The 25,925-nt window shown below is 39.2% G+C and overlaps 4 protein-coding genes and 1 long non-coding RNA gene across 6 annotated transcripts in view; 2 read left to right on the forward strand and 3 right to left on the reverse strand.

The window, feature by feature from the left end:
- The window catches only part of ghra (growth hormone receptor a), a 31,359-nt gene extending 26,487 nt beyond the window's left edge, over positions 1–4,872 (reverse strand). Inside the window, 1 exon segment of the mRNA XM_072387728.1 lies at positions 4,724–4,872. The gene's annotated coding sequence lies outside the window, so the exon portion shown is untranslated.
- Positions 4,873–5,015: 143 nt separating this feature from the next.
- Positions 5,016–7,624, forward strand: LOC140309742 (uncharacterized). Its single transcript, XR_011916397.1, has 3 exons — positions 5,016–5,258; positions 5,402–5,574; positions 6,876–7,624. It is a non-coding gene; the product is annotated as an uncharacterized lncRNA (long non-coding RNA).
- A 4,920-nt stretch (positions 7,625–12,544) lies between these two features.
- Positions 12,545–16,617, reverse strand: fbxo4 (F-box protein 4). Its single transcript, XM_072387729.1, has 7 exons — positions 16,399–16,617; positions 14,729–15,003; positions 14,431–14,651; positions 14,054–14,129; positions 13,788–13,960; positions 13,471–13,664; positions 12,545–13,373 (listed from the first exon to the last, which is right to left on the reverse strand). The coding sequence occupies exons 1-7, from the start codon at positions 16,552–16,554 to the stop codon at positions 13,281–13,283; spliced, it is 1,188 nt and encodes a 395-aa protein (XP_072243830.1). The 5' UTR covers positions 16,555–16,617; the 3' UTR covers positions 12,545–13,280.
- Positions 16,618–17,354: 737 nt separating this feature from the next.
- rimoc1 (rab7a interacting mon1-ccz1 complex subunit 1) lies at positions 17,355–21,704 on the reverse strand. Of its 2 annotated transcripts, none has more exons than XM_072387731.1 (6): positions 21,583–21,704; positions 20,843–20,952; positions 18,482–18,628; positions 18,209–18,340; positions 17,917–18,022; positions 17,355–17,826 (listed from the first exon to the last, which is right to left on the reverse strand). In XM_072387731.1, the coding sequence occupies exons 1-6, from the start codon at positions 21,674–21,676 to the stop codon at positions 17,591–17,593; spliced, it is 825 nt and encodes a 274-aa protein (XP_072243832.1). In that variant the 5' UTR covers positions 21,677–21,704; the 3' UTR covers positions 17,355–17,590. The 2 variants fall into 2 exon arrangements, with proteins under 2 accessions (XP_072243832.1, XP_072243831.1); XM_072387730.1 differs by having other exon boundaries at positions 17,917–18,031; positions 21,583–21,703.
- A 310-nt stretch (positions 21,705–22,014) lies between these two features.
- Positions 22,015–25,925, forward strand: part of oxct1a (3-oxoacid CoA transferase 1a) — a 39,367-nt gene continuing 35,456 nt past the window's right edge. The window contains exons 1-3 of the mRNA XM_072387732.1: positions 22,015–22,212; positions 23,180–23,288; positions 23,812–23,902. Of these exons, the coding sequence (XP_072243833.1) occupies positions 22,111–22,212; positions 23,180–23,288; positions 23,812–23,902 (302 nt within the window). The 5' untranslated portion in view covers positions 22,015–22,110. The remainder of the gene's footprint in view (positions 22,213–23,179; positions 23,289–23,811; positions 23,903–25,925) is intronic.

The raw sequence follows: 25,925 nt of genomic DNA on the forward strand, positions 1-25,925 counted from the left end.
ATGATTTAACATTCAAGGTTCACAAAATGAAAGTCGGGCACTTCAGGAACACCAGAAATGTCCTGTGTCACAACATCTGCCAACAAGCAGAGAGGAACGAAATTGAACATGTTAATATCCAGCTGATGACCATTGCAGCGCCACAATACCAAAGGCCCAAAGAATTCTGTACGGGCAGGAAAAAACAACATCAGTTACCTATTTCATGTCATGATCTTAACTCGTGCAGAGGAGGCGACAACAAAGGCAGAGACTTTTGATACAGGAAATTGAGCCAAAGCATGTCATACCATTGTGTAGCTGTTGCAGAGAAAGCTGTACCTCAGCTGTAAAAATACACAAAGGTAAAAGATGAGAAGGCATTGCGTGTACACATTACAGACGAAAGTGTTATACATAACACACTTTCAAATTTTGGACTACTTCAATTCTTTAAAAAAAGTCCCATTTGGTAGAACATAACTTCTTTGTATCTTATTAAAATTGTTGGATGTGAGCTAACTCTGTTTAAAAATCTAATGCTAAAATTGAGCAGATTTCATGCCATTATATTTTCAAATTTTGACACTTTACAATGTGGTAGTGTCTCAACCAGTGAAATAAGATAAAAACATGGGTTCTTATTATTTTTGTCCAAGGAAATTTCTTTAGTATCGCCGAAAAAGGATTGATCTACTCTAACTGGTGTTCTACTCACAGTGGAGGTACTAAATTTCGGTTCTCTTAAAGCTTCTACTGTAGGTAGGAGTATTTGAACATTAAAGGAGCCGTTTGTAGTAGTTAGTGACATCTAGGGGTAAATTTGCAGATTGCAATCAGTTCAGTACATTGTGCAAGTATTCTACTGGAATCAGCCTTCCAGATTTCACTCCGAAGAGGAGACCATCTTCTTTGAGAACAGAGACCTTCAACAAAGTGAGGCCGGTAACTCCAGTTGGACTTTGGTTTTAGTTAAAACTGTTTATTTTGCTCTGAGACGCCTTTTGTTTCAAATTCTCATTGCTAGCAAAATAATAATCACTGCTGAATTTCGATTAAAAAGAAAATCTACTGATAAGCCTGAAAAATACTTAATACGCTACGACAAAAATTGGGAAAAACTGCAAAGTAATTTTCCTGAACATCCGAAACAAAAATGATAAAAATTCAAATGTTTCATATTTGGCATGCACATTGGCATGCACTCCCTGCCCTGCATGTATTGGAGGCCAGTCTTTATTTATACTTGTCAACAACACCTTCAGCAATTATAAAAGGTCTAGCTTTTAACCGAATCCCATTTGAGGAAATTAAAGGTGGTCCAGTGGACATAGAGACAGCACACAGTCCTGCTAGTGGTTTCTCATTATTTAAGGATAAACAAACACATGATTTAGAAATAATAATTATATTATTAATGCTACATGAGGAAGAACATGCATTCAACATTTATACCTCCAGAGAAAGTCAGTGTCTATAGGAAAAAAATAATGGAAACAAAACTTTTTTTCAGCTGTTGGAAGGCTTCACAGAGCACTTTTCATCAAATATGCTGATCTATTTACAGATTGTCCAACAGTGTTGCATTCTAGGACCTGTTTTTGTTCTAATTCATTGAAAACACTGGCGTTAGGAATGTATTAACATGATGAAATTATTAAAAGATTTTAAGACTCAGTACTCTCCACACAGCCTGTTCTGTTGAACTTAATGTCCTTTTTTGTCAGAATTTCCCTTTTAAAACACTTATCCATTCTTATTAAGTCTTTTATTCCTTTCTTTACACAAATCCTGACGCAAAAGGTCAGAGCCCACATCTTAACATGGAGAATTAAAAGAAGATGTGAATCGATTTAGTTAGACCTTGATAAGCACTTTGGAAACAGTCAATGAATAACTAGCCAAGTCTGATTTAAAAGGAAAAAAATCGCACGCTATTCAGGATCTCATTTCTCAAGTCTTGTTTATTTTGTGTGCGATTCTTTTCATTGCTGAACTGTTTTAGATGACTGAAAAACAACCAAGACATTTAGAACATGGGACTGAAAAAAAACCAAAAAAAAAACCAACCTACTTGCATGTCTGCAGTTAGACCTCGGCTATTACACGAGAATCAGGCAAATAGAAGTTCTTCCCTGAACTCGTCTTTTCCCCTCCAGCCTCTTTTCTTTAAAACAAACAACATTTGAGTGAACATACCACTTTGGCGTGAGCCTTGATGTCGAACCAGACGCTAGTGAGGAGGAGGACACACAGATTGAGCCACACAGACCAGGGGCCTAAAAACTGTAGCTGTTTCTGACGGGACTCGGGCCATTTTGATGTGTTTACAAGTGTTTGAGCAGAGGCTGTTTGCAAGGATACATGCATTTGTAACCTATGCATGTGCGTTTGGGTGCACTCTCAACCATTCACATTTGGCTACTATCCAGTAGCTTTTAATGTCTCGTACTCTTATTTGGTAAGAGAGTGTGGAAAACTCAGAGTCAGCACACTGGCATGAGAAGAGTCTCTGCTGGAAGCAGATCAGGTCACACATCTGCAAACCCTGCTTATGTCTGTGTGTATGCAAGGCTAGAGAGGGAATGGGTGGGTGTGAGCACTGTATAGAATCAAGTCAAAGCACAAGCAAGAGCCTGAGCCCAGCAGACAGATATCTGGGTGCTTCGTAGATCTGGAAATTGAGGGAAAAGTCTGTTTTGCAGGATTCCAAGCTCTGTTGAGATGTTGAAAAAAACAATTAGCACAATTATCAATTTCATCTGCTGAACATACTTGATACGAGTAAAGTTGCTGCTTATCACAAGTGTTCATTTCTCAAGCGACGAATTTAAATTACTCAGAAAAATCCCATCAAGTCATCTAAATCATTGTCCTTCAGCTGAGAAGCACCTGATTCAAACGCATACGGTCCAAAGATGCGCTGAGATATTTGTTCTTAACAGTGAACAAATAAATCTCTTTTGAAACCCTCTCGTTGTTTGGACTCAACACAGATGTGCAGCGTGTATCTCTCTAATTTGCTCTTGAAGCTGTTCTTTCTCTCTGTGTGACTGACACACACACAAGCGCACCCTGACAAACCATCCCTGGCGACCAAGAGCACACGGATGTTTGCAAAATGTAATGGTTCCCAACGCTCCATGGTGCTGTCAAAGGGTATAGAACATTACAGACGTATTTTTGTGAAGTGTAGCAAGAGTGAGACAGAAACTGATGGAGCTAACATCAGCAACCTGGTAGATGCTGCTGTAGAAGTGCTGCAAATAATGAGTCGTGTTTTTCTCTGTATCGGCGCAGCAAAAATGACAGACATAGCAATAAAAGATCATATTACAAAGATCCTTTATTACGATGAATACGATCCAACTTGTATTTGTCACATCTGTGATTTTTAAAGCGAGCCTCTGCACCAATGTCATCCAGTAGATGTAATAAGCGTGCAGCATTTGATGCAGATGTGCAATTAGGATTTTTACTCGGAGATAACGTGGCAAAGAGAACTGGGAAAAACGCTGCCGTGCAAATGAGGAAATAACAAAACATACATGACTCAACAGTGCAACAGCCAAATCCTTTTCTTTTTTAATCAATGAAACAACTACAAACCAGTCAGTTTAAGTAAAAACTTATTTCACATAAAGTCTAAATCACCAAAACTGCAAAACTTTGACAGAATACTGAAATGATACTTGTGCCAATAGCTAGAAAACAGGCATTTCCATGTAGCTCATCACAAAGTCAGGTGTTCCATCTTTTAACAGCTGATGCGAACAGGTGTTCTGCTATAGATTGTGCAACAATCAACCATTCAGAGATGGAGAACTTGATAGACTATGCTGCAGTTAACAAGGTTCAGTTTTGGAAAGGACAGCATCATAATCACTCTTTCTGAATCAGATGGCTTTGTGAAGAAGTGGTTTGTGTGAGGCTAAATCAAATGGCACTTCTTACATAACCCTTCTCTAATTAGTGAAGAGCTCTATCTGCTAAGAATTACTCGGTTCCAGTTAATCTTATTCGGCTTCTTTTTGTGTTTCATTTATCAAAACCACACTTTGAGTTGAATTGGGTTTTTGGAGTGTTGCTGAGACCAAATGAGCAGTTCATTCACAGCTTCTGCCTTCCATTATTCATGCATTTGTTAAAAAAAAACAACAAAAAAATCTTAAATGGTGTATTTCTTCTTTTTTGCATGCAGGCATAAGCATAACGTGTTTGCTGAACCCATATTAATCCATCAGCTGCGTTAAACGACACTTAAAAAGTTGATGCACTTTTAAAGGAGACATCATTTCTATCTCTTTTCAGTCAGATGTTTGCACTCTGTATTGGGCTGGTTTGACAGGGCGTGAAGCACACGAAATAGTCCCTAGGAGCTCTAATTAATAGGAGAGATCACGTATACGTTAACATGTAGAAAGTCTCCATGGTTCATCACAGAACGGCCAACTCCTGCAACGGCAATTTGTATCGGAACTTTTCGATTTTCCAAACTCTGAAATTATGTTCCACAAATAGAGGCTTTTCTTTTAATATTTTTTTTCTTTTACCAATAATGTGCACAGAGTAATGCTGCAGACTAAGCATGCAGATGTTCATAGCAATGGTCGAAAGAAACTTTGCAATGTGCAAAAACAAAAGAGTGCTGCTCGAGCGTCGAGTCGTCTGCAACCGTCTTAAAACGCGAAGATACACGTAAACACAGCAGCCTACACACTATAAAAGCTATGAAAGAACTTACCTACGACGAAGTCGCGACCTGGAAAAAAACTGCAAGGACAGCGCAGGTCGACTTTTCAGGAGTTAGTCATCTGGTGGTCAGCGCCAGTACCAACAGGCACGAGAGCTGCTGCTCCACTTCAGTCCGCTCGGCCCGTGTAAGATCGCTCCCTGCTCGGAATTTTCACATCACCCAGTCACTGAGGCGGGTGTGAACTGTCCTGTTGGAGATTCTTGTCTCATTTGCGGCTCATCTTCTTGCCGTCTCGAAGGGATGCACGCACACACACACACGCACGCACACGCTACGTTGGTGAAGCAGAGAAAAGTACGCGTGTTTCTCACAGCGGCGAGGCGCCCTCATCCGCCGACGAAGCGACTCTGCTGCTGCTCTGTGAGGACCACAGAGGGGACAGCCAGACAGGAGGGCTTCGGGGCCAAACCTCCAAAATAAAACCCCGCCATGCTCACGAGAAAGCCAAAGTTCGGAGAATAGTAACGCTTCGTTTGGCTATTTTGTTATTGCAGAGAAGCACAGCTCAAGTTAGAGCAACCCGGTACTGATTTAAAAGACGTGTTGTTTTGAACTTTTAGGCATACACAAAAACATATATATATATATTAATATCAGTTGTGATTTGTACGGTCTGTTCATTTCTTTTTTTGACTTAATAATTGATTTAATCGTGTCTTTGTTTAGCAATTCAATTAAGACTTGGTGGATGCCTCGTCAGCAAACTACGCACTGCGTGGGCTCACGTGGAGGGTCCAATAGTGAAGTGACGTCACGAGAGGCTCGCCCACATTCTCGTCTGTCAATATCCACCCCTGACCCGAGAGCCTTCGGCGACTACGGACATCCCTCCCTACCACGTGAGTAAAAAAAAAACACACACACACGCACACGCACACGCACGCACACACACTCTAAAGCGCCAAGCAGCTTTTTTTCCCCTGTGCACAGCCTACAACACTTTGCGTGAGTGAACCTTGTGATTGTTTTTCTTGTCTGAATTAAACTTCCAGTCGATTACTTCAAGGCAAACATCCATCAGCGAGGACAAAATCAATGGCCTCACCACAGCTAAAGCAACTGAAGTAGTCTATAATTTTGAAGAACTGTATCCTGCAAACTCATTATGGAGTCAGGTCATAGGTCACCACGTGAAACTGCTTGGTTTCTAAATTCCCTACAAGTTTAATAGCACACAACTTCATCGTGTTCATGGCAGAAGACATGTTTAAAGAGAGGGAAGAGTGAAAAATTGAAGCAAGGCAAACTGACAACTAAAGATGGACACAGAGGAGGGTGAAGTGTTTATGTCCTTGGTTTCATCATTTCTTCCCCCCTCCCTTTCCCACCTCATGCAGTGTTGACATAATTTGTGATGTGATGGAGAAGAAATGGAATTGGCCTGTCTGCACCGAGAGCAGCCGTCCTCGTATTTTTATATCCCTGCCTCCCTCTTGTTTACAAGGCCCACAAGTTACGGCCTGGCTTTTCCAGATCGTCCAACTGCAGAGCGTATATTAAAACATTCGATGGGACTTCAGGGCCGCTCTAACCCAACACAAACACTGTAAGTTATACCTTGTAGTGCAGGAGGAAAAGGCTCAAAGTGAAATCATTTTTTTTTTTTTTTCAGATTTACAACTGTTTGGTACCAATCGTCAAATTTATTCAATAATTCCCATCTTTACATTCTTCCATATGTAGGTAAAAAGTAAATCCTCTCTTAGTTTGTTGGCTTTTTACAAGACACTTTGTGACTCTAATTACAAAACAGAAAAACACTTGCACACAGTCTGCAATCATTAAATGACCCCTGTTGTGGCTGTGTTAGTGAGTTATGTGACTGCTCTGGTTTGAGGAGCGTGGGGGCGTCCAGCGAAATAGTTCCATTGTTATTTAATTATGTAGACTTCTGCTGTATTGAATGTGACAAGAGAACAATGTATCCAGCCCACAGTGCGATGCCACTGTGAATGCCCTGGAGGGCTGAAACTGGGTTCCCCTCAGCGATCAACCTTGGGCCTCCCTCTCTGGGAAGCTCTCCAAATAATGTTGATTTTTAACAATGTCATTTATTTTTTGCCATTATGGCAGCTGTGGGATTTTTCACACATCGTTCAGTTAGCTTGTGACTGCTGCCATTTTTCTATTTCTCAAATAGGGGATGTCAGGACTTTGGTGCAGGAAGGGAGGACTCAAAAATCAAAAAGGTTTATTCCACAAACACAAAAGCAAGAACGAAAGGCGCAGCTGAGCCGGATTATCAAAAATACTTAACGTTAGCAAAACCAAAACAAGACTATGGGTAAATAACAAATAACACTATGAACTACAGACAAGACTATGGGAACTATGGCTAGAGGCGAAACCCAGACTGGACAAACCTGTGGCATGAAGTGTAAAGGTGAGGAATTCGCAATGACTGAAGGAAACCTGGAAACTATATACTGTGGGGAGGTAATTGGTGATGACGTGCAGCTGTGAAACAGAAAACAAGTGACTTGAGTGAGACTAAGTGACAGGGGAAAAAACATGACAAGAAACCTGAAAACATGACGAGGAGCCTGAAAACATAAGAAACTGAAAACAAGATTAATCAAAGCATAAAACGTGACTGGGGATAGAAAAAGAGGCTTTTAAGGCTTTTATTTCTCATATTTAGTTTCATTCAATGATACAATCTATGATAAGTGCTTTGTTTACACCTCTGATTTATTTGAAAAACGTTCTTATGCGGTAAAAAACAAATGTTATGTCATTTCTAAGCAAAACTAGTCACCACACTTTTTGGGAGCTATTTTTGTGCATCAGTGATATTTACAACATGGGAGCATGGGAGTGTTTTTACACAGGAAGTCATAATGAGTTGTATATGATATGATGTGAATAAACTTGATATGGTCATTTAAAGTGGAGGACTTGTTGAGAGTAGCAGACGCAATAAACAGCCCCTGGACTTTCATTCAGATACATCACACATTTTTTGACAAGATTTTCAGAAAAAGCGCAAGGTCAAATGCTAAGTTACATCAGTTTCGTTCCACAAGTAGTATGCAGTTGATGACGGTAAGTCAACCGATATCAGCAGCTGGTGGTCCTAATTCTCCTGTCAGAGCTACAGAGGGAGACAGTAACAAGATGATATGATCGGAAAAGTGCCAGAGAAACCTTAAAGGCAAACAAACATGATGCAAAGAATGGTGACAGAGACCACAGTGAATTATAGATGAGAAAGCTTTTAAACAATTAATATTACTAGTATATTTTCTAGATTACAGGTAACTGCCTTGTGTGAACACATAAGTCTGTACACCCTCTTGTTTTCGTTGTATGCACCCTTGTTGCACTTGGTTACATTTCTTTTTTTTTCCATCTCTTCCAGGCATACAAATCTTTATCTAATACTTTAAGATTTTTGTTTGTTTGTTTTCCACGCCAGTATTTTGGGCTGAAATTGAAAATAAAACCAGCTGAATGGAAAAGCAACTTCAAAGTTGAAAATATATATCGAAAGAAAATGAGAGAAGCACAGAATTGTACAAAAAAAAATGATGTCAGCAGTAAAGGTCCTGTAACTTTCATCACCTCCACCCATTGGCCTCCTAAAGCGGGTTGACTCTGTGGTTTTTCCATCTTCAAACAGGGCAATAGAAAACAACAGGAGGAACAATAGTCATCTCATAAATATACAATCTTTATTGTGAAACTGAATGTTTATCCCTGTGAGAAACATGAAACAATTTGTTATGAGACCACATTGCAATGTAATGACACGGGTCATTTAGGTGCAGAAAATAATAGTTTCAGTCTACTAGCTTTTTGTTGCTTTGTTCTGTTCTCTTTTTTTTTGTTTTTTTTCCAGGGACCTCTATTATTTTCAGCAGGGCTGAGGAACCGGTTACATTTTAAAAGCATTTTCCTTGGGGGGGAGATTTTGTTTTCAGTTTCTAAACCATCTGAGATGCTTCGGGCAAAAACAAGTCACAACCATATTCCCATAATTGGTTTTCAGCTAAAGCCTGTCTTTCAGTAGCCATTTGTGCTTGGATGTCTGTTTCTATTTTCCACATAACAAAAGACTGCCCTTTGTGTCAACCCCTTCGAGTCACCTGTAATGCATTTAGTGCAGTTTCATGTCGAAGTGTGGCCATTTACAACTAAGTCAAACCCTTGCTGCATATTTGATTAAGTGGAATGAGAAGAAATGGACACAACATGTAAACATGACCAAAACCTTACCCTGAATGGTTTACACTTCCAGGACATTTTTGCCCCCATAAGGATGTACTGTGACTGTGTAAATAGATTTAGGTCCTCACAACATGTGTTTATCTGAAGCATGCACACACAAAGAAATAACAGCAATGATAAAGTACGAGGACGGATCACTGTGCTTCCTGTTCCATATCTTCTTTATTACGGAGCTGCAGATAGGCTTAAAATGATTCACAAATGAATCACTGTATGTCTAAACCTTGATCCAATATTACAAGTCCCTTGCCTACCATATATATATGACAGCAGGAGGTAGCTGGGATAGACACAGTGAAGTGGACAGCAAATTGAAGTGAATTGGTGAGATTGCATGGGATGAATAGGATCTACATAGTGTCAGCATGAAAGATCTACCATGTGCAAAACAACACAATTAAGAGAGACGCTTAGCTTAATCAATGAATGCATCATGCAAATGATGTTTTTTTTTTCTAAACCTACTTTAATGTTGGCTCTTATCCTAGAATACAAATCGGGGAATTAACTCTAATGAGAAGAAGAGAACGACGAAGAGGGAGTGTGGAACAAGGAGATGGCAGGGGGGAAAAAAACGAACTTGTAGAAACACTGCAAGCTCTCTTTAGAGTCAAGTTCATCAGATTAATAACTGCTTTCCTCGACACTTTGCATGTGCGCTGCTCGTTCATAATGCATCTACTGCTGGAGACAGATGCATACATCTGTGAGCAGAGTCATGACTAAAGCTGTGTGTTTGCACAGTGCATAGAATAGTTTACAGACTCTTTTCGCCAGATTGATCAAGTGTGGCTCTCTTTTCTAAATCTAAAACATCACCTGATCTCCACCTCCATTTTTAGCCATGAATGGAAATGAATGGATGAATATACACTTCCTTTGTTTGTTATTTGTATATCAAAACAGCCCTGTGGAAGCCTATGGAAAAAATGTTGAGACAGAAAATCAACACGTTGCTGCATATAAATAAAATTTTGAATAAAAATGATGAATACATATAAAAATTTTTGGGGTTCATTGATTTTTGATTTTCTATGTATGAGGCATTTCAGACAAGCCGTCACATTCTTTTTTAGAACTGATCTGTTTCAATCATATAAAGACTTAAATGAAATATTATACTGCATCCTTTCAGAGGCAAATGAGTTGTCAAAAATTTGCACATAGTTATTTCGGGGTCTTGCTCAAATATCTCCCTTTGCTTGTTAGTTCTGCCTGCAAAAATACATGATAGCGACAGCTAAATGCCCAATTTGAGGCTCATGCCATCACGATCCAGAAACCAGATGATGTTATAGTTGCTATCATACAGGGCTTTTTTTTCAGCTGCAGTGTCCTCTTTTGGAGACAATAATTCTATTTGTTGTGTGCTTTTTAACACTGCATACCTTTAACTTGCACAAAAAAATATATAACAGAATGAAGAATAGGAACAAAAAAGGATGCTTTGACACCCATTAAAAAAAACACCATTGGTGGTATTTCTTGAAACAATTTAGAGTATGTTGAATTGCAAGAAAACTTCTGCTTAACTGACCAGGTGAAACGTGTTGGAATACATCTGAAATCTTGCCAACATTTGCCAAAACAACAGACCATCAATAAAACGATGATAATTCTTTATTTGTACTAAGAACACTACAACCTTAACTTCATTAAAGTCTCTTAAACAAAGTCTCCTTTACACACTCACCAAGATATGTAATTTTGACCTCACATTTGCACACTGCTGACTTCTTTTTTACTCTTTATGTTCACATACTTTCAAAGCATTGCATCCTTTTACCTCTGTAGCCATTCTGCAGTATGTGCATGGTATGCTTTAAGTGTCCTCATGCATCTGCAAGCTGTCTTAGATCAGTAAAAGGAGGGGTTCTTCTTCATGGCATCTAATCCCAGAGGCCCCTTGTGACCATGGATGACAAGATGCAGCTGGAGGTCTGGTACTCATTCACCCTTCCAAAACATAGACTGAGCACCTCCCCCACCAAAGCCCAGCCACCATTATAAAGGACTGAGGACTGTTGGTTCACAGTCTGGATTCTAAGTAAACAGAACTTAAAAATATCCATGTAAGTTGCAGGAGTGGATCTAACATCCAGCCAACATCTTAGCTGCAAGGCCACTGTATTTTTTTCAGTTTGTACTCACACAAAAATAGTTCATCATCAGACTGACGCTCTTTCTCTTTTTATTTGAGACAATAATCACACACTTACACATTCATACACACACTGACAATGCCAAGTCAGCATTAATTTAAAAAAAATCAGGAACACGGGGTAATTCGAGAGAATTATGGAGTATTTCTCCCCACTAGCCCCTAAAAACAGGTTTATATTATATATTATAATAATAGTTTGTTATTTTTCTAATGCGGTCTATTTGACTTGTTGATCATCCAGTCTGGAGTGAGGGCCAAAGACAAGACATCCTGTTTATGAAGAGCAGAGAAAATTCTCTCAGAAAACACTCAAATCAAATACAGTTGCACAGACATTGCAGCTTACTCTACCATCATTTACCTAAAAATACAGATAACCTGCAAAATGAAATAAAAAAAGAAAACCAATCTCCGCTTCGCCACTATTCAGCTCAGCTTAATGCATCCAAATAGCACCAATCGTGATCTTATTCTAAAACTAAGTGCGAATGAAAATGACTGCTGAGACTAAGGAACCCTCTGATGGAAGGGCTGGTTGGGGGGGAGGAGGGCAATTTTAACAATAATTTGTGGTTACCTAGGGGACTAGAATAAAGGGGCATGAGTGAAGCACATTATCTTGTCATACCTTACAGGCTGTAGAAATTATCCTATTGTTGCCATTAGGGCTTCTGAAAATGGAACAGGTGGTCATTTTCAGGGGAAAAACATTTTTAAACACATTTAGGGAGAGATGTGATGATTTAAGTGCTGGAATTCAGTTTTTCTCTTTTAGAATATAACCGCATATAAAGAGACATGTAATTTTTCGTGCAGTATCAATGGTAAAACAGAGCATGCCGTTGCAGCATTTTAGTTGATTTTTTTGCGAATGTAACGATATCTGTCTCTCCATGTTAGCCCTGTGACTGATGGCCTTCGAATTGTACCCTTCCTCTTCCCCAGTTGCAGCTGTGATAGGTTCCAACCTTCATGTGACCCTATCAGGATTAAAAAGCAGGAACAGATAAATGGAAGGGCGAATGACGCCGGCTTCTCTTCACACAGAACATTAAGATTTGTCTTTGTTGTGCATTTCATACAGAAAACTCAATATTCTGATTGTTTTCCAGTACTGAACTTGGTATGTCGACAAGCAACATAAAGATATTTAAAATGTAAAGAAAAGGGTAAAATAAAAGTAGTAAGAGAAGTCTTCTTTGTAGGCAAGCACTGAAATACAAAACGATCAGTAATGCCCCCTAGTGGCCAATACGTGATATTCACTGGTGCTTACTGCGATACAGACTCAGCTGAACAGGACAGAAACTGAGATGTACCAGTGGATAAAAAGCAAATACCCGACTCTGCTCAAATGGGTTTTAAAAATTCAATATGTGCATAAAACAAAAATGCAACATTACATCAACGCATACTAAAGTAAAGGTAATCGAATGAATTACTTGTAATACTCCACAAGTCACATCACTGACATAATTGTGTGCAAATCGTTGATCCTAAGGCTGTGAATTTTGTTGAAAATTACACAAGTGTATACATATAATTGTAGAAAGTGGAGGTCAGAAGACCTGGAATCAGCTCATAAACAGAAAGTTGTTTTTAATGCACTGAAATTAGGATCCTGAATTAAAACAGGGAGAACTATTGATCAAATTTGCAGCCTCCATCCATCCCGTTTTATACTATAAGGCCACCTGTCAATAACTCAGCAATCCAAAAAGTTTTCCATTTAGTGACAAAAACTTTTAAGTTTCATTTAATTTCTCTAGTTATGTATCGAGGCCTGTTTCGCTGCGTGTTCCTGCTTCATTTGTATTTTATACAAAAATGATTGATGGTGCAGCTTAAAGCATTTATCATCCTGCTGCTCTGTAGAAAGTAACACACAGAAAAATAAATTCTATAAACTTTATTGTCCTTCATATACATACTTCTCTATTTGGTATCCTGGATGACTAATAGTTATCTGTTCTGTTGCTCATCCAGTTCATTAAACTTCACTGGCAGTGCTCTAGTGTTGAGACTGTTGTTCATACATTGTTCAAATCTCTCCAAAAAAAATCAGCCCATTGTAGTGTGTACTGGTGAGAGGGTGACGAAGCCATGAGGTCTGTGGTCTAAATTCATCACGTGGCAGCAGGAGTTTGGGAACTAGCTATTGTAGAGTTTGACACCAGAACATCTCAACAGCCAGGAAACACCATCCAGAAGACCTGACAGAGATTCTGCCACAGTATCCTGCACCTGGTTATGGAAAAAGAAACGCAGGTTGAAAATAACCCACAAACCGACAAAAAATAGATGAAGGAACCTTTCAGCTGGTTAAATATCAAGCTGTTACCATCCAGCGGTTAGAGAGCTGGGGAAGGCAGAGTCTCTTAGCCATATAAACACAGGGAGTTCGACATTTGGTGGTACCAAGTGTTTCTGGCTGCTCTCTGGAGACACAGGAGAGCACCAGTAAAGGCCTGGATTTAGAGTCCCCAGCACAGTTCAGCACAGCCCTGATCTGGGCCACCTCAGACTTCTCATCACCTAATAAAGAAACGATTTTCATGTAAATATTCTGTGCTGATTGATCAAAAACCAACATCTACAATATTAAATGTAAGTCAGAGAATGCATCATGAGCTGCAAAGACAGGAAAATAATTCACACCTCCCACAGACTCTGCATTGGCTACATAAATGAAACCATCCACCACCTGGCACACCTGCTGAACCTGAGAAGCAGGGCTGTACACTGGGTAGCCTGACTCATCAGTTCCTTCAGAAGTAAAAAGCTTATTACTGGTGCTCTGCTGCTGCATTCTGGCTCTTTCCCTCTCTGCCCTGCAGACACAAAAGCACAAAGTTTAATAACTGACTGCATTCACAATGATTAAAAGCAGCAGCTACTCAGACGCCAGACAATAGAGTACTAACCTGTTGGTTGAATACAGAGTTAGGATGTTGAATTTATGTTGGTTGTTGAACATGTAGCTGATCCCTGAGCCAATACCTACAAAAAAACCCCAGAATGGTGGCATTGGTTTAGTTAATTCTCTTGGGTCGCTTGACTGATAGAAGATATTAAGCTAATGGGCCAATACTTCCATCTACTGGTAGAGAAATACAACTACAAGTAAGTTTTTCCTCCCTCGAATAATGCATCAGTGCACTGGGGTAATATTTGTCTTACACCCGCATTTCAGTCAAACTCAAGCGGCTGCCAAAGAACATTGATCTTACAACTGGTAAACAGAAAGCTTTAATATGGTCTCAATAACGGCAATGAGTCTTTAACATCAGCATCACCTCACCGTTGATTTGTCTGTGCGGTGTGCCTGATACAGGAAGCACATCTGGGGCATGCATCAATCTCGTAACTAAAGACACATCCAGCTGCTCCATGCCAGGCCCAAACATGGCATAACGAGGTTCAGATGATGGCACCAGATACTGAAGAAATGAAGTCACAACCTCATATGGGGGTTTTGGGGGGAGCCATTGCTGTCTGCAGGATGGACAACCTTTGAGGTACCTGTAGAGACAAAAAGGGGATTGAATACGTATGCAGCAAACTGTTACCAACTTACCTAAATGCAAAAAGATACACACTCTGACATGTAGTCCAATTTCCACTCTCTCTCTTTCTCTCCCCCCTCTTCTCTATCATCCAGGCTCTCCTCTTCACTGATTAGTGGTGCATCCAGCAACTCAAGATGGGGCATGGACAAATGATCAATGGAGGACCAGTATGGCATGTCCTGCAACAGACGGTATCGCCACAGTAATGGATCTCTCACCATGGCCCTCCAGTACCGGCTGGTGGCTCCCAGACAGCAGATGTCCACAGGAGAAAGAAAGGTCATGATCAGGAATTGCAGGCCCACCTATAGGAAGAGGCGTAAGTTAATTAGTTTACTTTACTTTGGCTATAATAAGTCGTGACCTGACAACCTGGAAGTTGTGTTTTATGGATTCTCAACAGTAGGAACCTAACTGAGAGACAAAAAGCTGAACATGGTCAATTGAATAGGGCTGTTTTGTCATATTTGCTGAAAGTGCCACTGCTTCCTGACAGTAAAACACAAGTTAATCATCAAGAGAGAGAAAAATTCAATCAGGTTCCTCTTGCGGCTCCTATTCTCCTGGTGCAAATTTGCAAGAATCTGTCAAGCTTGGGTGAAAACAACCAGTTGGGTGGAGACTGGTCCAGGAGTTGTTTCTAACTGGTGTCAGTTACTGCCACCTCAACTGTTACTTACATTTACAAGAATAACCGTCTCATCAGCAGAAGAGCATTTGAGGCCAAGCTGAAGCACAGCAGAGAGGAACGGCAAACTAAATTTAATTGGTTCAAATTTTTAAGCAAAGTCAACACTCATCTCAAGGTTACAAAGTTCAGCTGTAACGTTTAGGCAGAAACTAGGTAACATAAGGAGATGTGAGGGGAAATGAGGACAATCACTGACACCAGTAACTCTATAGTGAAATGCCTTTAGAATTCTGTGATTTACCTGGATTGGAAACAATCTGTGGAGATTTACATCAATTTAAAGCCACGGGAGTTAAGTTAGTATAAAATCTATGCAAAGACATCATAGACACATTCAAAATGATGCTTAAAGTACACAAGTGTAGTCAGGAAATATGCACTTAAATGACCAAAATGAAAAAAAACTCAATTGCGACCAATCCATCATATAGCCAATGTATGTGTATTGGTTGGTATTACTTTTCATAAATGTCTGACCTAACTTAGATGTACAATAATATAAGCCCAGTTTGACACTTGACGTCTTTTTTATTTAATTGCATTCTGCTTATTACTATTAATAATAATTCTGTCCAGAAAGTAGATATTAAATAAATATATAACCTATAAAAATAAATGATTGTGTTGAAGTCAGAACTGGTCACCACGGTAAGTTTCTTGCTCAATGACCATAATGTGCTAAGTGGAATATTGCATTGCAAAACAATTAAAAACAGCCTCTTAAAATAAATAAACGATCTTGTCGAAATTATTATTTTTTTTAATTGATGAGAATGAAATTTTGAAACTTAAAAATTCTAAGCATTTAACATATTTTGATTCAAATGTCTACATTAAAAAAAATTATACGTTTGATACTAATTAAGATTTGTGTTGATAGGATCATATTATTACAAAATATCTAAATCAATTCTCCTACTTCGTGGCACAAACATAAGTCTGGACTTTTACCAGGCAAATGACAGAATAAATAAAAATCAATCCTGTAAATGACTGGCTCGTGTCTTACTGGTAAGCGGTCAAAAAATCCCTCTGGCTCTTCTTTTCTCGGCTCTTCAACTGGCGTCAAATCATGTCTGGTCACTTTATCTGGAAAATATCGGTCTTTCAACCGCCTGAGACTGCGAATCACCGAAGACTCAAGTTGATGGACATTTTCTGCCATGACTTCCTTTAATAATGGCAAATGTCTCTCGAGTCAAGTATGGAAGCGAATCGTAAAGACTTCTTTGAACCTTGTAAACGAAAACAAACTCTACTCTTCCACTTCCTCATTAGTGGCAGCAGCGGAGCACTGTGGGTAGTGTAGTTGTGAAACGACGGATAGCTGTTGTTAAATAAGTCATTAAGCACAACGAGAAGAAACGCAAACGAGGTTGTTTTTCTTTAAACAAAGCACGCGTTTATTGTCAACGAAGACATAAAAAAAAAAATAAGGAAAACAATTTCTGTCAAAACAACACAGATTCTCTAATAATAGTTACACTACCAATGTTATCCAAAGAGAGTGGAGGGGAAAAGGAAGTTGCAACAAATGGGAACATTAGTGTCTCATTACAAATCTTGTATGCCCGAACTCGAACATACTTAAAATTGGTCATGGACACGTAGTTTTTTTTAACACCTCTCTTTGCCTTCTGTGTGTATATTTGATACACACTTATGGTATAATGCTAATATAATATTTCAAAAGCATAACAAAATGGCAACAAAACAATAAATTAAATATTATTGTGCAATGTGTCATTTCCAGCTGGATTATTTTTTTTATATGTTTGACAATGTTTAAAATGAAAGATGGTCTTTTTTTTTTTTTTTTAAATCAATATTCATTAAAAGTAATAGTAATGTTATTATAACACATTCTTAAAATAAAACCAGTGCCCCTGGCAACAGTCTGAAATCAGGATGGTAGCTGCTTTGTCAGCAGGAAAGGGCAAACAATCATTCAACATCCTCACTTGCACAACTCCAGTCTTGTACTTTCTAAACTGTCATTCACCTGCTTTGGCCGGGTCATTTGGCATAGGATTAGGTTGCCTCAAGACACTGATCCAAAGACTCTTCTTCACAAACACTTTCTCCTTGTGCCTCCCCTTAACCTTCAACAACATTACACCCCTTGTATTTGGGATTCATACATTTCAATACTGAACTTAGATCTGTGCCTTAGGGCAACTTCAATAGAGGAGCAGCTTAGTTCACTGTAAAATACTAAGGATTTCCTTGGCATTCTCTGTGTTCCAGCCTTGGCCTTGCAGAGGACCCTCACAGGCAAGCACATATTTGTTGAGGATCTGAGTACCAATGTCCCGAAACTGGAGGCGATCTTCTTTGCGGTCTGTAGTGTCATCACTGCAGTCTTCGTACTTGACTGCCCAGAAACACATTTCCCCAATGTACATCATCGTCAACAAGTGTGTATCAGAGAAGATGCCTGCCGAAAAGCACAAGTAGTTAGCGAGTGTGACGAAATGAAGATGGCATGGCAGTTTTTGTCAATTAGACACAAACACGATGCATTTACCTTCAGATAGGATGCTTGCTGCGGCGCTGTCATGGAGCACCACCCCGTCATTGAGCTTAACGGAGTTTCTCACTTGCAGCATCCGCATCAGGTAGCGCACGCCTTCCTGAATACACTGGGTCAAAATGGGCATTAGACCTAATATCAGCATGTGCCAACAAAAAAACATTAGAATTCAAACTTCTTTTCCCACTAGTAACATTACATTTATTTGACTGAATCAGTCAAGACCTGCATCTTAGTTAAAAAGCAAGACTTAAAGAATCAATGGAAGTATACTGCAGTGTGGTACCTTAAGGAAAGTGTCCTTGTTTTTCTTGATCCACTGTTTTCGTTGATGAAGGGTGTGGCAATACATGTACAGCAGAGCTCCCCGTCTCCAGTAGAGGCATTCTAACAGCTCTATGCCCAAAACAGACTGCACCTGTCACAGACCAAAAGATACACATCATATAAAACCAAGTAAACAACATGACACCTTATACTGATTCATCTGATGCTATATATCTTATGCGGAGTAGAATGAGACATTGTGACACAAAATCATTTTGAGACACATGTATACCTCTTGTGCTGGGGCTAACCTCGCCACCAAAACTTCTGGTTCAGTTAGGTCTTGCAGCAGCTGCTGGATTTTGAATGGTGAACAGTCTTCAGGGAATTCCTGGTCCACCAGTTTGTTCTCTTCATAAAAAGTGATGTCAAGAATCACCTGAATGACAAAAAAAAACCCAAAAACAAATGTTTTGTTTCACTAAATAGCTTTCTCAAACGTTTTAAAAGGCTTTCTGGGCTGAGTCGGATGCCGCTCTGCTGAAATGATCTCTGCATAACCACGGCAACGGGAGAGCTGTTTGCATGTGGGAACAGCCGACCGAGCTTGCCAATGGATGTAAGGCAGAAGCAAACCGGAGAGAAAGGAGGAGAAAGTTTAAACTATTTCTTCTCTTGGCCATCATGGAAAGCATGAGATCACTGGCATATAAAATGGACGAGCGTGGAGCCTTGACAAGAATGCAGCAAAAATAAAAGAAAGGAAATACTATTTATTTCACCGAGACATGGCTGCAGACTTAACTCTAACACTTGTCTATCCATCTTTCAGACTATACAGGCAGACAAAGACAGACAACTGGACTGTTGGCTGTGAGTTTATGTCTATTTTATCTAGCGAAGTTAGCTCACCTGTGTTGTCTGCCGATGCCGTGTGTGACACTGCCAGCTGAGTAGATGCCAAGACACAAAAACACCTCGTTCCATTCATGGCAAACCTCAAGATTTCTACCACATCACTCTGCTACACCTGCACTTAACAGTTTTTCAGCTGAATATTATCCCATTTTAGTCATCTATAACAATAATACAACTTCCCTTCATGCAATAATAAAGTACTACTGAACTGAATTGTATTGTTCAATCTGGAAGAACTGATCAGAAATCTAACTGATAATATAGTTGGTGGTAACCACACCCTAAATCTCCTTTCTAAATATCTTCAACCTGTTGTAAAAAAAAAAAAAGGAGGAGCAAGTGTCCTTACATGAATCTAAACAACTTTTTAAAGTGTTGAGTAGCAGCCACTTGCTTGATTACTGGTAATTTGATACAGACAACCTTACTGAATCGTTTTAGTCAAGGCTTAGGCCATTGCATATCACCTGGGCTGCTTTTAATATCTCCCTTGCTCACATTTTCCCACTGAGTCGTAACTCCTCTCTGCGATATTCAGAAGACAAGATGCGAGAACGGTATATGGGAAAGGAGGAATTACAATTAATTAACATCATTTTTGGAAATAACCAACTAGCCCATAAAACACAGAATCACATTGAAAAACTTGTTGAAAAAGCGACAGTTCAAAAGATAAACATCTTACATTAGATAATTGCAGCTCCAACAATGATTGCACTGTAACATGCACCAATGCATCTCAGAATGTAACATTACATTGTCATTGGTTTTTTTCCACAGTATCTGAGCGAAATTAACAAGAGAAAATCGTCTGTGTTTAAGCCGTCGCCGCCATTTTGTTTGACACAATACAGTGTTGCTTCCTGGACTGAATTTGTTTTTAATAGCAAAAAAATATGTAATCATGTAAAAGCTCTAACTCTACAAGCCAATTACATTTTATTTTTAAAAAGACAGACCTAATTCTAGTACATAGATTATTGATATTTCCAACTCCTCCTATTGATGACTGGCATGTTTAACAGCATGCTTGACCCACAGATATGAATTGTTATGATATGACATGTTGTTTTGGAGGAAACTGACTAAACTACAGTTCAATGTTGTACAAATATCTAAAACACACTGTATCTCGGTCCTTCGACATTAAACATATGTCTGCATGGATTTGCAAGGAACAATAATGTTGGAATAGACAATATCTGAATACATGCTGTCACGGTAACAGGTTGATGAAGCCATTACCCTTATCACATCTGAAAAGGACTCATGTTTACTTGGGAACCTCATCCATCATTCTTTACTCTGAAATACATTTAAGTGACTCTATGATCTAGGTCACAAGCCAGAGGATACTGAAGTGAGAAAGTATTATAGGAAATAAAAGTGAAAGAATCTTTAGTTTATGGAGTGAAGAATACACAAAAATTATGCCTCACCACTGACTCTAGCACCCATTGTTTAAATTTGAACCCTTAACCTAAGTCACCTTTAAAGCTTGGTAAATATCAAGTCTCCAGTTCAGACAAAAAAGTAGCAATTTTGAAAATAATTTGTTAACAAGCAAAACTACCAAGCACATGCTGGTTCCTTTCAAATAGTGTTATCATTTAGGACACTTTGGCAGTTACACAACAATTTTTCTATGGTTTTTATAAACCTACCGATTTGTACAAAAAAACACCACAATTGACCACAGTAATTAGACATTTAATCATATCATGCAATGACATACCTGTGTGTAATCCTGAAGCAGCTTGGAAAGGTTGCTGCTCTCCGCTCCTTGCCTGTAAAAGCCTTTCAACTTGTCTAGAATGGCAGACGCATTCTGTAAATAGTCGTCATCTATGGAAAAACGACAGGTTGACCTATTACTAAATACAAATCTAAACCCAAGAAAAATGTATTCATATGATTCAGATAATACTGCTGTTGAAGGCTGATGACAATTTGGAAAAGGTGTTACAGTTTCAGCATCAAGAGGATAGTGCCCCGTTTACGCGAAGTAGTCAAGAAATTTGTGCGTAAATATGTGATTTCTTTTAAATATTAAACTGTAATTACAAATGGTAATGTTAACATAAATTCTTCGTCAATCACTTTTCATCTATGGGTTAAACAGCTTCACATAATGTCAGTTTTATGTTTGTCAACAATACTGTGTTTTAGCTAGCATAGATTTGCCGTTAAATTAAAAATCGATATATAGAAAAACAACCATCACATGGTTAGTAAACTGAACTATACAGGTCCTTAAGAATCTGCTGTCAACCGTTATAATATGGATAATTTGTTAATATGCACCGTGTAATCAGATAACAATTGTTGTTATGGTTGCAAGCTAACGTTCGTTGATAAACGTTAAGTTAGCTTGTCTGCTACTTAGCTAACAATCCAGAAAATAATGTTGGCTGCGAACAAAATGTATCAATGATGGTTACGGGACGATACATAGATAAATTGCACAGCCAGTACCTTGCTTTTCAGCTCTCAGACTCGAACACTTAATGTCTAACTCAAATATCCTTCTCTCCAACTCGAAACCCTGTCGCCTGTAGTCGTCGGCCATGACTAAAAGTACTTGTCACGTGAGGAAGGGATTACTCACGTGCTCATAGCGCGTCAGCGGCATTTTCAACAGCACGTATGCGTTTGCGTGCTTAATTCTGTTGTATAATTCATAAGAAATACAATTAAAGCTATTTATTGCGGTATTTGTCCAATTATCTTACGTTTTGAAACAATATTAACGTTAAATGAACTTGGTTTACGCCCAGTACTTAACGATAGCGTATTGGGCATGAGATGGTTAAATTTTAATTAGTTTGCCGAGCCTCTCACTTTAACCCGTTACTGCTGACACGCCAAGCAACGTCATAGTGCCGCTGAGCCTGTTGGTATACGAGCCTGATTTTGCGTCCTTGCAAGCTGTATGACCTGACGACAATCGACTGAGGCTTTCACTCTACCCTACAGCTCATACCCCGTATTTAGCTCCAAAACATGGCGGCGCTCAAAGCTTTTTGCAGAGCGGAAAATATTCTCTTCAAAAGCCCCCCAGGTCCCCGCAGAACCAAATTAAACTTCGCTTGCCATTTGGGAAAGGTCTGTATTTATACCGTAACATTAAACGCGTTTCTGAAGCGCTAAAATGAGATTGTTGCAAACAACTGGTCAAGATTAAAATGTCATGTCATGAAGGGTTTATCCTCATTTGAATGAACCTTTCCCGAATCAGACGATATTGGGTCGTTTAATCCCTGTACATACATTGTTCGTGTGTTGCATTAGTGTGCTTTCCAATGTTATTGTGGATTCACCTCAATTTGCGTAACCCGACGTGAATTCTCACGTCGGTACATTTACAATGTTCAGCACAAATTTGACAACTTTCAGGAGCCGTAATGTCAACCGTGTCACACGTTTAATTTCATAGCTGAGTGATTCAAAACTCACGATGTGTTTTTGACGAGCAGTACCTTGTATGCGTGGCAGAAAACAAAGGCGCCTGCGTGATTGATTTTCTACTATCACAGATTCACCTGCTAAATCTTTCTAATACCTTAGTCAATTTCTAAGGCTGGCCTTTTGTATGTTTCATTTATAAATAACCAGCAGTACACTGTTGATACAGACACAGATCTTATATCTCAGATTTTATCTGCCATTCCTTGCTGCAGGTATTTGACACAATACAATTTTACTCAGTGGATGTAACTTTCTTTTATTATGATTCTAGATTTGAGGCCTCGCTATTGGTTTGGGATTTTTGGCTGTGGACATCCACAAATCTCCTTCCCTTTGTAGTAGGATTTGTCCAGCAGTCATGTTTGCCTTTCCCTTTCCCTGCAGAATAAACTGGATCAACCATTTAAACCTGTACAAGCATATTAACTGCTCATAGGCATTTGGCCCTTATTAACTTAATAGTTTGACTTGGATGCATTTGTTTCACGATCATTTGTACTTTGCTTACTGCTTGAAGCGGGGCACTTCTTTTCTTTATTGCAAAATGTTCTTACATGTATAAAGTTCAATGCACCTGCCTCATGACCTGCTCCACTTTTCACAGGTTTGTGGCTGTTTCTTTTCCACCTCCAGCCTGAGAAATTCAAAGTTTTACTCAGATCCCACAGAAGCTGTAAAAGATATCCCCAATGGAGCTACAATTCTTGTTGGAGGTAATGATAAAAGACACACCAGGGTTACTCTGGGGTACTCCTTACAACACAGACAGATCATGACAAAAGTTATGTGTAACAATATGCGCTGTGACCACTTGCAGAGTGAGCTTGAGCATGCTGTTTGATTATCAGCGCGATCTGCAGCTCTTATTTATAGTCTAGTCGAGAGGGACATTGTTTGACATTTTCCACTGCGTCAGACTTCTACCTGAAGGGGAAAAGACATATGGGAAACAGGCTCAGTCAGTGGAACATTAAACATATTGACACCCTAATATCCACTGGACTAGAATTCCCTGGGCCTTGAGCCAAGGTTGCTGGACTTTGGGTTTTCCCATGTCAATCGTAATAGTTGAAAAGATCATCATCTTGTGTTTATTTTCCCAACAAGTTTGCAGTGTTCCCAGTCTACAAGGTGAAAGTTCGACTTTAAATAGGCATGGTTCACTTTTCACTCAGATTTTTTTTTTTTTTTGTCATTTTAAATGTGCATTACTTACTTTATTGTATTCCAAAACAGGCTTTGGATTGTGTGGCATACCAGAGAACCTCATCAACAGTTTACTGAAGACTGGTGTAAAGGGTATCACTGCAGTCAGTAACAATGCAGGGTAAGTGTGTGCGAGGTCATCTAACCAGGGGTTTGGTTACAGTCACGTGCTGTAACCAAACTGCACGGTCACTCTTATTCTTCATTTTGACTTGTACTGAAGAGGTGTCGGGCATAAACCGGTCTGTGATGAAAGTGTCTGTGACTTTGTTTGAACTGTCTTCAAACCGTCAGTGCTGACCTGAGATGGAGACGCACAGTAGTCGGTCACTGATAAGTTATCAGAGTTGCAGGCACGTGGAAAAGGTGTGTCGCATCGCCAGCCGCTCCTTCAGTGGCTGAGGGTGATTGTGTGTTCAATCTATGTCTGTGATTTGAACACATAGAGTGCTGGCACCCAGTGAATCTTAATCCATGTTTATACAGCAACACTGAAACTTGAGCCATTAGCTGTGTGTCCTTCAGTGTGGATTTGAAGCACATTTTGAAGTTGTGGATTGAAAGGGACTGTTTTTTATCTTTGCTTAAGATGGTCTTTGCCTTATGACTCAAAGTCAATCTAATCAATGTGAAATTTTGAAGTCCAACGCTGTGGATCAGCTGTGTTAGGTGTTGTAATACCTAGTGCTTATTAAGAAGTAATAAGTAATTGTAATTACTTTGTAATTGTCATATTGTAATAAGCTTTGCATTGGAGATGCTGACAGTATTTCAGAACTGAAGTGCCAAAGCTGGGCTTTGTGAAAAAGTCCACAGAACATTGCAGTTTGATTGGATTGACTGAAGTTGATTTCGCTTTCTCTTCAAATTCAATGTGGTACGTGATTGAACAATCATCTGGATTGTGATTTTTTTTTTTTTTTTTTTTTGGAGTTTGATTTTCGCGACTTGCCCTCTAAAAGATTCATTTTGCTGATAGAGGCTAGGGTTCGCATGTTCTATATTAACAATATTGTCTCTTTTATGTAGTTTCTGAGCATTTCCGTGCAGTCTCTCCATTGTTTTCTTGCTTACATCTGTATTGTGTTTTAATTTCCCAGTGCTGCAGGTCAGAGGTTTTGAAGGGAATAAGATTTTTTCACGTAATGTTTTCCTTTGGAGAGAAGACACTCAGAACCTCCCCTTCTTCTCCGTTCGCGTCTTGTTAAATGTCTCAATTGTTTATTGATACTGTCAAACAAAACCTGGCAAAGAACGAGTAGCCTCAGGGGCTCAAATTGTTTTACTATTACTGGTATACTATTAGCAGGGGTGTAACGATACACTCAGCTCACGAGACGAGACGAGACGAGACGAGACATGATATTGGGTTCACGAGAACGAGACAAGATGAGATTTTAAGAAAACTACAATGACAAAATATATGACTGGACCAACAGACTTATTTAACCGAGTTGCACATGCATTTTGAAATGTTTTATTATAACTCCTCACATGCATGATGTAAGCAAGAGTTTTTAATAATTTTCTTCCACGAATTGAAACTAAAACTAAAATTTATAAAAGTTAAAATAAGATAAGTTTATTTTTTTTATTTTTTTCAAATGCAAACAATATTATGTGCAAAGCCAAATCAAAGTTCTACTCTGTCAATACAGAGTGCAAATAGTGCAAACAGAGGCTGACCAAGTATGTCACTGACCACTGACAACTTATCAGGCACTCTCGTGCCATTTATCATTTCCGCTGAGTACCCAAAATGCTGCCCAACAAACGATTTGAAAGTGGCGGGGCATCTCCAGTGGTAATACCGGTATTTTCCGACGTCATTCTGGCTGCTTGCTGCTTCCCCTCCTCCTCCTCCTCCTCCTCCTCTTCTTCTTCTTCTCCTTCTCATTCTTTAGGTTCTGGCAGGAGAAGCACATTACTGCCTCCACAGGTCACAAATAGAAGTTCGGGTGGCTCATAAATCTCGCGAGATAGATTTTTAACGTGACGAGAAATATCGTTGAGTTTAATCTCGTCACACCCCTAACTATTTGTGCTTTTGTCAATTTTTAGGAATATTACGTATAGGATATTGTAGAAGACGTTATTTACTGCCATGTAGTCTTCATAACTATTGACTAATGACTAATTTAGAC

The sequence above is a fragment of the Leuresthes tenuis genome, unplaced genomic scaffold (assembly GCF_036924035.1).
Source record: "Leuresthes tenuis unplaced genomic scaffold, fLeuTen1.0.hap1 SCAF_6, whole genome shotgun sequence".
NCBI lineage: Eukaryota > Metazoa > Chordata > Actinopteri > Atheriniformes > Atherinopsidae > Leuresthes > Leuresthes tenuis.

Bases quoted from the DNA above. Each gene is read 5' to 3' on its own strand.
- fbxo4 (XM_072387729.1), bottom strand. From the start codon at position 16,554: ATGGCAGAAAATGTCCATCAACTTGAGTCTTCGGTGATTCGCAGTCTC. The intron at 15,004-16,398 runs GTAAGACACGAG...CTCTTCCTATAG, and splicing joins GATTTTTTGACCGCTTACCA to GTGGGCCTGCAATTCCTGAT. The intron at 14,652-14,728 runs GTGTGTATCTTT...TTGTCTCTACAG, and splicing joins AAATTGGACTACATGTCAGA to GTACCTCAAAGGTTGTCCAT.
- rimoc1 (XM_072387730.1), bottom strand. From the start codon at position 21,676: ATGGCCGACGACTACAGGCGACAGGGTTTCGAGTTGGAGAGAAGGATA. The intron at 20,953-21,582 runs GTACTGGCTGTG...GTTTTTCCATAG, and splicing joins TCTGAGAGCTGAAAAGCAAG to ATGACGACTATTTACAGAAT. The intron at 18,032-18,208 runs GTACCACACTGC...ATTTTGACCCAG, and splicing joins ACAAGGACACTTTCCTTAAG to TGTATTCAGGAAGGCGTGCG.